The sequence below is a fragment of the Aythya ferina genome (assembly GCF_964211825.1).
Source record: "Aythya ferina genome assembly, chromosome: 1".
Taxonomy (NCBI): Eukaryota; Metazoa; Chordata; class Aves; order Anseriformes; family Anatidae; genus Aythya; species Aythya ferina.
Genome location: NC_140296.1, coordinates 65,281,628 through 65,293,799, shown reverse-complemented (window position 1 = coordinate 65,293,799; position 12,172 = coordinate 65,281,628). Strand labels below are relative to the sequence as shown.

The 12,172-nt window shown below is 41.5% G+C and overlaps 1 protein-coding gene across 2 annotated transcripts in view; it reads right to left on the bottom strand.

The window, feature by feature from the left end:
* UXS1 (UDP-glucuronate decarboxylase 1) overlaps positions 1-11,668 on the bottom strand; it is a 56,586-nt gene extending 44,918 nt beyond the window's left edge. The window contains exons 1-2 of one of the 2 annotated variants that reach the window (XM_084504952.1): positions 11,517-11,668; positions 58-85 (exon numbers count right to left, since the gene is read on the bottom strand). In XM_084504952.1, the coding sequence (XP_084361078.1) occupies positions 58-85; positions 11,517-11,613 (125 nt within the window). In that variant the 5' untranslated portion in view covers positions 11,614-11,668. The remainder of the gene's footprint in view (positions 1-57; positions 86-11,516) is intronic. The other variant, XM_084504953.1, reaches the window with a different exon arrangement.
* Positions 11,669-12,172: the final 504 nt, after the last annotated feature.

The following is a 12,172-nucleotide window of genomic DNA, read 5'->3' as shown; positions in this document are numbered from 1 at the left end:
AATGGTACCCATTTTATTTCAGTTAGGTATATTAAATACAAAAATAATAGACATTACCTCATATTGACAAAGTTTCCCCACACAGCTGGAAAATAAAAAGAGGGAGAACATTAGTGTCATGTAACAGTATAAGGTAGTTTTTTCCTATCATCATCAGAAGGAATTTAAAACAATATTAAGTGTGTTCACCGCATCATCTAAGTAAGTTACATACATATGCAAACCAAGTGACCAGAACACAGTTTAGGAGTATGGGAAGAATTCTGATGATTTCATGAGACTACAAAGAAGGAAAATAGAATATAATTTAAGAGGACTCGTCTATTCCAGTGCACACCTGGAACTGTCTGGCCTACAAATCAGCAGATACACTTATCTGATAGTTTTCCCCATACTGTATTAAGTAGACAAAATATACAAGAATTCTCTAATTTGTCACTGCAAATGAGAAATATGTTTATTACATATATTGAAAGAATGGCAACAGCAAGAAAGAAGTCCCATAAACCTGAACCATGAGAACTGGAAACTGCAGAATGACAAGGATAAAAGGACTGGCCACTACAGGCAATAGCTGAACCAGTTCAAAGAAGTAGCACAACAGTCCTGCACTAAAAGTAGTTGCAAGTGCTAATTTTGTATGCTCATTCACTTTCAAAAAACATCTAATAGTCATGCAAACTCAAAAGGGACATAACCAAATGCCTCACTATGCAGTAATGCTTTTATTACATTTTTTGTATGGAAATGTTTTAAGAAAGACAAATCATGGTATAAAATGATGCAACAAACAAGTATCAGCTGTTTCTCCGTGTTCATGAAAAGATTCATTTGCTGAATCTATTCCCTACTAGAAAACATCTTCTGAAACTATTCAGGGTTTAAGCGATTACATGACCACTATCAAAACACAGACTTTCCTTTTCACTTCCAACTAGGACACAGAATGTAGCTTAAAGTGGGAGGAAAAAAAAAAAAAGCTATTAAGCAGGCTACAGAGCTGCCAACTTCAGAATGTCAAGACAAATAAGGTTAACGTGGGACAGTTACATAAGGGACTCTGCAACAATAAACAACACAGAAAATACACCCCAAATATCTTCAGAAATTCATTTCACAATTGTTGCAGCCTACATGCAGTTATGGTATTAACATACATATGGAAAGCTTCTGAACTGACCTCAGTTTTCGCAAGCTCTGCTTCAGGCCTCAAGTAGCAGCTCAGTGAAGTACTTTGCCTAGATTGTGGCCTTGCAGATACACTTTCATGCTTATTATTTAGCGATCTTAAGCAAAGACGTGTTACAGAGATGAGAACAAAAATACAGCTACAGTCAGAGGCACTTTCTGGGCAACAGAAGGAACAAAATATACTTGGGAAAGAGGCACAGGGGAGGACACAAGTGAGAATTCAATAATGCAGTTACTGTTCCACCCTTCATGGGATGGCAAAGCTACTGGACTGTGTTAAACTACTGAGAGCTGCCGAGTAATTCAAAGAGAATTTCAAATGAATTTTTGACCATCAAACTATAGGAGGGCACTATTATATCAGTGGTGGTATCATATCCCTCCTGTCTTCTTTGGGGGAAGAGAGAAGGAAGCTTCATATTGGAACAGGTGATCAATACAAATAAAAAGCACTGTGGATTTTACATTGATTAGATAGAGTAAATTCTCAGTGGGAAAAGAGACAGTTTTGGGCACTAATGTTAAATTCAAGTTATTTACTGTGTGGCTAGGATTTTACAATTATTCCTGATAATATTAAAGGCAAAGCTTTTTTTTTATTTATTATTTACAGTGAATGATGATAACTCTAATAACTATAGGTACAGAATTCTCAAGCTACACATCACTCAGATATACTTATAGTTGGTTATTTTTCTGGGCTACTGAAACCCATACAAGTAATATAAGGTATTGTTTGTGCAATGGCAGGAAACACCTGGGCTTAGTTGGTGAGGCAGGAATTGACAAAAAAAAAAAGTCACCAGCTGCACCACAAATACCATCCTGCTGGTTTTGTTGCAGCAAAAACAGTGCAGCTACATTGCACACAAGAAACTGGCTTCATAAAGAAACCACGTTAACTGTGCATGCTTGGTTTCCACAGCAGGGAATGGGAACTCAGAAAAGCATCCACCTACTTCCAAAAATACTACGCTTGATATCACAACTCCGTAGGACTAAGTGACCTTCTTACAAAAATAATCAAACTTCCTGGAAGTTTTAACACTGAAACAAAAATAAAAAATACAAAATGAACTACATAAAGGAAATTCCACACAGAGGGATCTGAATAACACTGAAGCATCTCTCATGCACAGAGCTGCCACAGAAGTTTGTGTGGACCTACCATCCTCACAAAGGGTTCTGAATGTACAGCTCTACAGAGATTTTCTTTTGCTGCTGGGCATTCACATCTAGCTTATGTCAAGTTTGAAGAGAACACAGGTATGGTTTTGCAGCATGGATTTATTTATTTTTTAAATGCACATCACAGATGTTTATACATCAGTCTTTTACGGCTGCAGAACCAGCAGTATGGTTATGGCTTCCAGAGGATTTCCTGGACTTGTCACTTCCTTGCCCTAAAGGTTACTCCAAGGCAGGTCTGACATTCAGCAAGGAACGTATTCTGAATGAGGAAAATATAAGGCTATGGGACCCAAATCCATGATGCAGAATTACAAGCCTAAATCTGAAACAAAAATCAAAGTCATCATAAAACCCATGTCAACCAGGTTTAGGCACCAAAAGCTGCAGATGTGGATCATTTAAAACGCTTCCATACCAGGTCATGAATCAGACAATATGCACAAACCTAGCTTTCAGAAGCATCAGACTCCTAAGGGACATAATCTGAGCAAAATCTAATGTAACTGAGCACTTCAATGTAAAAGCCAGCCTAAAACAAAACAAAAATGAACCAATGCCACCACACCACAAGAAAAATCTAAAGCTAGATCTCTTAATTCAGGATGTACTTATCCAGGATAACAGATGCCAGTTCTCGAGCCGTAGAGATTTAATATCCTCTCCCGCAACAGCCATGCACTCTGTGAAGAACTTCCCATTCATCCAGCCAGAGAGCATTCATAGTCTTCCTGCCACCCTCTGAAACTCTGACAGAGACAAATTCAGGATTCACTGGACTAGACAGACAGGTGCATGACTTGTAATCAGTGTCTTAATTGCTTGGTTACAAGAGAGAAGAAAAAAGTTCCGCTTATTTTCTCAAAAGTCCATTTTTAAACCTCACCCAACAACTGATTGAGGCAATAATAAGCAGCCATTAGGCAAGAGATCTGAGTATTTGTATTGCTCAAAAACGCATGAAAGCTAGGTTTAATGGTCTGTAGGAGAAAGGTGCAGTCCTATCTTGATTCCATCTGATCTGCAACATTTCCCCCCCCGCCACTTCCCTTCCATAAAACAACAACAATCACTCTTATTGTAGGGGTTTTGCAAGGATTAATTACACGTACCATGAAAATTAGAAATACTTTGGAGGCATTAATCACCCCCACAGATATTACACTTTTAAGTCACAGCTTCCAGAGAAGAATGTCATGACTTGGATGTGATAAAGAGTTATAGTTTTAGAAAAATGGGATTTGTGTTTTAAAGCCTTAATCACCGTATTGTTACTAAAGAGGTCAGCTAGATTTAAATATTAAACATTAATCACTTGTGGTCCCCCCCCTCCAGCACCTCCCCTTTTTTCTCATCCTGCCGCTGAGAGATAAAGCTGCAACTATTTGGCAAGCTTAGCCTTATGGTAAAAACTGTTGAATATCTCCAAGGCTTCTTGAAACTACCTTAAACAAAAGGCAGCCAGTTACAGATGAATAAAGAATGGCTTTCTTCCTACTGTGTACAAGTGTATTGCTGGAAATTTAACAATTTGTTTAGTTTTCCTGAAGAAGACCATTTCTGAACCTACACTGGATGTAGAGCAGCGCAATGATTGGGCTGCTTTCACCAAAGGAACATTTCAAGAGCCATTCTTCAGACACATTATGCAGGCAGGGTTAGCTGGAATTGAAAAAACAAAAACCTAGTAAATCAGGCACAAAAAAAGTACAACAAATGCCAAGCATTTTATGTACAGCATCCAACACTAAATGGACGCTTCCCTGCCTATCATAGCCTTTTGGCTCTAACCAGTTGTTTCCCATAGCTGGCAGAAGTCATTCTTTTAGATCCTGAGAATATGGGAACAGGATGCACATTATGATTTGATTGTCCTTTGAGTCTGTCAATTGCAGTAATACTTACTGTATACGTTCTAATAAAACACAGATTACTACCCTGAGAACTTTGCATGCCTTAATTAACTCATGGACAACAGGCTGAAGAGCCAGAAGAGTAGCACTAACACAATCTGAAGGCAGGAAAAAAATCTCAAAGGAAATTTGTGCCTTCACCCCAGGATGATCTTTCTTCCCTGGGTCTCTTTAAGTGACATTAAAATCAAGTCATAGTCTATCACAAGGCACCAACAGTAATTAACACTCATAATCTTAAATTATTAGTGACAGCTTTATTTCAGCATCATGTGCATTTTAAAATAAATGTATTTAAAAGTAGGGGCCATAATGCCTGTGAAGATCCATTTGCACTACAGGAAACAACATATGCAACCCTTTTAAAACCACTTTCTTCACACTGTTTGCATTTTCAAGACACTTCCCTAAAAAAACTTTTATATGAGCTTTAGCCCAAGTAGATTTAGCTGAAAACACGAGAATTTTCCCCGTATTACCCTCCTTACATCCTCTGTTCTTCAGAATAGGAGTACAAGAGGATGTTGGTTACAAAGGGATTCTGCAATCAACAGAATCAACATGTGGGAACACTATGAACTGATACTCAGTTGTTACTTGAATTTCTAGAGCAAAATCTCAACCTTTGAATGTCCAGAGTGAATTGCTTCAGCCAAATTTATTTCAGAGAGATGCAATGACGTTAAAAACAGGATTTGTTTCTTAAATCATTCTCCATAGTTACTCAGCAGCTTCAGTCTCCTGGTAGAAACAAGCTTTTTCTTTATATAGGAATACTAGACAGAATGGAAAAGTATGCACAGAGCTCATGAAATGTTGATTGTTGCAGATGCTTTGAAAAAAAATCTTAATTATTCTGCAGATCTCAGTTACATGTGGAATGATATAACGGATACAATTATTTGGCTAATGTATTTTTGAACTGCATTTTAGAGTCAATATTCTGTAACAATAAAAAATTGCAGTCATATCCTAACTGTAATTCCAGTAGTTTTTAATTTGCTGTAGGAAAGTATCATATTGATGAGGATATGTTGCAATATTAGTAGATATAACACCACACAATTACTAGTCACAGCTTTGTATTAGGAAACGTCACCTGGATGAAATTTAGGATTATGCTTTTGGGGAACGTATGATGTATTTTATTTTATTTTTTTAAATTCAAACTATTTTAAAAATCTACAACTCTAGTATGTCTATACAGATTTCTGTACAGCAAGTAATTCTTCGCGTTAGATTCCCTGAACCAAGGTCTTGTCCAACATCAAAGTCCCTGCCCCATATCAAAGAGGGCGGTTAGGAACTTAGCTTTCCCTACATGGGAAGTTCCCAAGACAACAGGATAGAGCATACGGCTCTTCAGGGACTTTACCTTCACTTGGGTAACAAACATCGTTCTATGGCATTCCTCAGCTATTCATCCCCTAGCAAAAGAACTCATCACAGTTACTAAGTTTCCATCAGGATCTTCCATTTCAATCACTACATATATTTGAGTGTACCTGGACACCACAAACTTTTCCAGATCTGAAGTTGTTAAAAAAAAAAATAAATAAAAAGTGGTTTACAGATACATTGCTTGCCTCCAGAAGGTAGGAATTCCCCAGGGAGCCAACAGAAGGACTTTCACCTATACCTAACTGGGTGCAGTAATTACATTCCAAGTAAGGTCAGGATTGTTTTGACAATATGAAATTTCAGTGATCTAAACTGCTAGTGCTCCTGTGCCCCCTTTTCATCTAATACTAGAGAAAGAAATGAAAACCCGTCTTTCCTCAAACAGCAGCTGCTGCTCAAAAAAAAATCCCTATGAAATGACATTTACCTCTAGATAAATCTGATCTACACAATTCAAAGGCATATATTTTTTTTTTTTTGATAAAAACAGTTTCTCCCTTTGCTTTAAAGCAACATGTCTTAACTGCAGGTTAAAAGCAAAACAAAACACCACCAAAATCACCAGAAAGGATAAAGGCTAGCTTTCTGTTCCCACAACACTCTACCTGATACACTTTCGAATTTGATGAAATGCTTCCTAAACTGTGGCAACAGTTTTTATGAACTGTACCTGAGTAGGATCATTGTCTTCCTTGGTAAAGCTTGGCAGATCTAGGAATAACTGTTTTATACACCTGAAATATGCTTAAATAAATGAAATTACAGCACATCTAATATAAATGTGTGCACATGTATTCAGTGCATTTTAGCAACTTGTTCCAGTTATTTGAAACTGCCTTCCATCTGCTTTCCCCCCTGAATTTCTGTGAAGGAGAAATGCTTGCTTCTTTTTAACATTGCTCATTTTCCTTCTTAAAGGCTGATTGACCAAAGCATAGTTTAGCTTAAATTGGTGGTTTTCAACTTCTGGTCTCCCCTATGGAAGAAGAGGTGGGGGTCACTGTGTCAGCCTACCTTAACTTACAAACCAAATTCTGCTTTGGTCAACCAACCTTCAAGAAAAGAGATAAGCAACATAAATGACAGGGAAACACTTTCCCTTTGAAAAACACAGAGAGAAAAGAAGATGAAATTCCTAAGAGTGTTTGTCCTGGTGTAGAACAACGACAGCATCACTCCTGCACGTGCCATGTAAAGACAAATACTAAATGGAGATAATGTGGGGTACTGTACGGGTAAGTTTCTCTGAGATACCAAAAAAAAAAAAACCAAAAAAAACCAAAAACACAACACGCTAAAACCATCACGGCTAGCAAAGCAGAATAGAAATCCATCTATTTCTGACTTAAATTCACAATTGCTACTGGACCACAAATACATTTTTGTAAGGTACACGGCTACAGCTTGCTGGAAGCCTAACGAGCAGGGAACTGGAAGCTGCTGAAGACAGTAAACTGATTTGCATAAACCCATAGATGAAAGGCCGCTCTGCCGGACATAAAGCCAGAAAGCAAATGTTTATGGTTTGTTTTCATTTGCTGAAGAATCCGTGGCATGCTGACACAAAAAGCAGGCGAGCCTGATGTCACATCAGACCACTCCTGAATCATCCTCGGCCTGTCAATCCTGCTGCCTTGTAAAACAGCTGGAGGAAGAAGAATGGCTCCTGCTATTCTCAAAAGCAGCGCTAAATAACTTTCAGACAGCTAGCCAGAAGCAGTAAAACAGGACCAAATTCACAGCTATTCTTCTATCACAAGAAGCGAAAGTAACAGCTTATCAGAATAGAACATTAAGTGGCATTTCAACTTCATTTTGAACAAATGCTATACACACAGCACACAAGAGCCCAGTAAGATTTAAACCTAGAAGCTCCCCCACCCCTTGATATTCTGAGAAGGGGACATTACGCTCTTCCTAACTGATGGATATCTGACAAAAACAAATGGCTAACCTTATAAAACAAAGCGTAACAATCGTGGAAGAACACAATGATGGAAGAAGGCAAGCTACTACACCACAAGATGCACTTTACAATATTTTGACGTTTTGTTTTTAAGTTGTTTTAGTAGCTGTTCTTTGATTTATTTTATAAAAGTAGCGAGGTCTTAATCTCAGATCTCATGACAGCACCCTACTATTCATTTTTTTTCCCTTGAAAAATGAGCAAGGCTACTGACATACTTCCAAAGAACTATTTGATCTGTGAACATGCAAAGAAAACCTGCTCTACTTTAACAGAGCTCTTCCTTTATTTTCAGCAAGAACATGCAACTCCCTTGTTATACCAAGACATCAGTGGACTATTTACAGTAGCATCAAGATTAAAGCAAACCACGTAGATTGACAAACTCTGGTCTTTAAATCCTGGCTACAAGATTTTAAAGTCTACATCCACCAGTTAAATAAGGGTCTGATTCTATGAAGACAGCCTCACTGAAGCACCTCTGCATGCCTGTATAAAGCTGAATGACCATTTAAAACTTCAAAGGAAATGAATTTAAGGTATCTATGTATTGACATACCAACCCACAAAAAGGTGGGCCTTTTTATTTTATGGGCCTTTTTATTTTATTTTTAAATTCAGTCTGCACATAAATAAATCGCTCAGTGGTTACACTGGATATTTTTCCAGTACCTTTTTAATTGCTTGCTGTTTTATGATGTGTACGTTTCTCTTGCTATGGACAACAAAAATCAATTAAATCCATTTCACTTGCATTTATAATTACCTCATGTTCTTAAGCTGTGGTTTCACAATGGCTTCAAGATGATGCAAGTGCAGCCTGTGACTGAAAGGATTCATTCTGGGGCCACCCCCATATTCCCCCCCCTCCTCTCTCCTGGCCGGCACTAGCACTCCTCCAGTACCTTACAGGGGATCAAATAGGAGCAAAGATGTAGCAATAAAATTTTGTTCCTTTAAAAGGGCAAAGACAATTCAACCTTCAGGCAAGGCTTCCCATTATATTTAGCACAGTATAGCAACACTGTTCACAGAAGGAGACAGCAGTGCAAGTGATTCAAATAAGCTAATTCTGAAATAAATAAATAAATAAATAAATAAATAAATAAATAAATAAATAAATAAAGCAACATTCTACCAGATTCCAGAGTGATTCAGACAGCTCAGTAACTATAGGATCTCCAGATTTATCACTTGTGTGATAGGGAACAAAAATCACTTCTTTCACTAAGGACCTACAGATGAGATAAAGTAACAGCAGTGTTAGTTAAACTCTGTTCACTTCAGTTTTGCCAGAGAACACTTGCTTAAGCTACAGGTTTTTAATGCCTGCTGCTTAGGAATGTTCCATTTGGGTTCTGTTTTTATTTATACACAAAAACTGTGTACAGCAGGCTGTTTCAAATGAACAATGATTTTTTTAAATTAAAAGAAATTAGACTTATAAAAATGAGACATCAAACATGACTAATTCAAACCCAGATGGAAGGCAAAGACTGTTCTTGCTTAAGTGGCATTAGGGAAATCACTGCAGTCTGTAAGAATCCAAGGTAACATTGGCCTGACTGTGCACCTCACATCAAGGTAGTACTTTAGCCAAATTCAACCAGACTCCTTTGATAAGACACTAGTTGTAGAACCTGCAAGGTGTGTGATGGCAACACTGTCTATCACTGTTCCCAGCTCCCCATTTCCCCACTGCATCACCTCTCAGCTGGGCCAAAACATCTGTCTGAAAGTCCACTGGGAGCTGGTTATAACATAAAAGGAAAGGCAATGCTGCCAGGTGACCTTACCCAGACCACTTCCTTTACTTGATGCACAGGACAGGAGTTTTAAGCTCTTGTACATGGAGGAGACTGGTGGGAAGTGAGACTGGCAGCAGGGTGGAGGAGACTAGAGCAGGGACACCTAAACCAGCCCAGGCATCCAACACCACGAGCTGTGAACCTACCAAGAAAGCCACCCGACTCTTGACAGCGAGAGAGCTGAGAGCCTTTCAACCACCTGTAATAAGCTCTTGCCATAATTTGCTAGCTCCCATGAAGAAGTTCTTCAAGCACATTTTTAACAAATTTGCATTCAAAGCAGAAGCTTTATATGAAATAAGGCGCTCTTCCAAAATACACTCTCCAAACACTCTCCCAGGTTTTCACACACAAACTAACCAAATGGCACTATCAGAGAACTACCTCCTAGTTCATAAAAAATTAAGGTACTTCCAAGTATTTAATTCCCTGAAACATAATGTGCTCCAAATCTGATTCCCCATGCGCTAACACTGAATGGAAAATCATTGGAAGGATGTGCACAGCCTGAAAACACTTAGTCATTTGGAGAGCACTTGAGAAAAGAAGGAATGTACGAAGTGCCAGCACATACACCTACACCACGAGCTCAGTTTTCTCAAATTCTATGCTATTTTAGCCTCGCGTTATCTGACAGCATGCAGAGAACAGTGATGATTCAGTAAGATTGCCAGGAGTACACTGTCAGGATAGGGGGCTGGGATCCCACTCATTCCCACAGAAAAGATAACAGAAAATAGTCTCTCTACAATCTATTAGATCAGTGGCATCTCTGCCAGCATAACATACTATGCTGAAGGCACCAGAGCCATAACTAATGATTTTACTACACTGCGAGTGAAAAGATGGAAAAGCACAGCAACTACACGGTAGATTTGCAAAAGCAGATTCCAGCCAGACACCAATCTACTCCCTTTTTAAGCTACTCTTTGCCACACTGATCTGCAGTCCCTCTCCTGATTTTTAACCCCAAAGAATCACCAGAAATGTGCACTGAGAAGACTTCTATGACGTACAGCAAAAATCAAATGGCAGTGTTTCCCTTCCTCAAGGCTAGCTTTTCCCCAGAAAGCAAACGTTGTTACTGTCCACAGATCTAATCAACAGCCAGGTCCCAGTGGCCATGCCAATTGCCACTGATCCCCGGTATTTTCAGAGCAGCCTACTGACTTTGTTTTCATATTAAGTTTCATTTCTGGCAAGATATCAAACCTTTTCAGAATAAGAACAGACACTGAGCCGTTCCGGCTTTAGCATGCAGGGAACCTGAAGTCACTCGGACAAACTGTCCTAACACTCAGGTCTGGCGTATAATTGCAACAATTACAGCCGTAGGTAAATAACGAGGTCTGGCAAACAACGGCAACATATGGCAGCAAAGGGAATTCCTGTCTTGTGTTTGTGGGGTAGAAACAGCACCTTTTTTTCCGAAATGCTGTAAGTTGTAGTTCTCCATGCTCCCAAACGTGCAGAGAGGGTCCTAAAAACACCCCGCAGGCACCCACCCCCGTTCCAATGCACGTGTTTGAGAGCATCGGGCAGGCTGCTTGGCTCCAGCCACGCTGCCAAAGCTCCCCAGCTCCCTCCCCACAAGGCGCTGCCTACCCCAACCGCCTGAAAACACCCGGGGCCAGCCCCAAACACGCCGCAAACGCCACGAACCCGGGCGGAGAGCGAGAGAGCCCGAAGCCTGACTCCCGCCTCGCAGCCCCCGCCGCCAACAGCCCTGTCAGCGCTGCCCACAGCCCCTTCCTCAGCACTTTCTGCGCCTCCCCTCGGCCTCCGCAGCCAGGCAGCCAGCGGCCAAGCCCCTCGGGGTGTGTGTGGGGGACAGGACGCGAGGCACGACCCCGCCGCCTCCCCTCAGCCCCGCGGCGGACAAAGGGCGACCCCCCCCCCCCCCCGGCCGCGCTCCCCTCAGTAACGGCTCCCCTCAGTAACGGCTCCCCTCAGTAACGGCTCCCCTCAGTAACGGCTCCCCCCAGTAACGGCCACCCGCAACGGTCGCCCCCAACGGCCGGCCGCCCGCTCGCCCTCCCGCTCACTCACAGGCGACGTACGCGACGAAGGCGAGCCCCGTGAGCAGCTTCATCCTCCTGCGGTTGATGGCGGTCAGCAGGCGCAGCAGCGGCCCCTTGCTCACCATGCCCGGCGGCGCGCAGCCTGCTCGGCCGGGCTCGGCTCCGCTGCCCGGGAACCGCCCGCGCAGGCGCAGCGGCGCCCCCCGCGCCCGCCTTCCCCTTCCCCCGCTCTGCCGGCCAACGGCTGTCATGGCGCATGCGCCGCGGGGCTGAGGGGAAGGAAGGGGTGGGGGAGCCCCCGGGTGCCTCATGGTGGCCCCGTGTGGGTGGCTTCGCGGCCCTGTGGGTGACCTGGTGGTCGCTGACGGGCCTGGATGTGCTCAAGCATGGCCCAGCTGTGTGGCACTCTGTTTCCTGCAGTGCATTCTGAAAGCTGCTTCATGTCTCCTCATCATGTTCTTTTCCTATCTCCACACATCTCTCGTCTGCGGTACATGTAGAGCACTCTGCATTTGCTTTCCCCGAACAAACAGTTAATACTGAGTTGCGTTTATTCAGGATAATGAGATTTAAACTACCCTAAAACAGCCTACATGTCCCCCTCAACTTCCACCTTGCAGCCTGTTGCAAAGTGCTGAGTTGTCTTTGTCTGTAATGGCAGGCACCTTTCTCGCACGTCAAAAT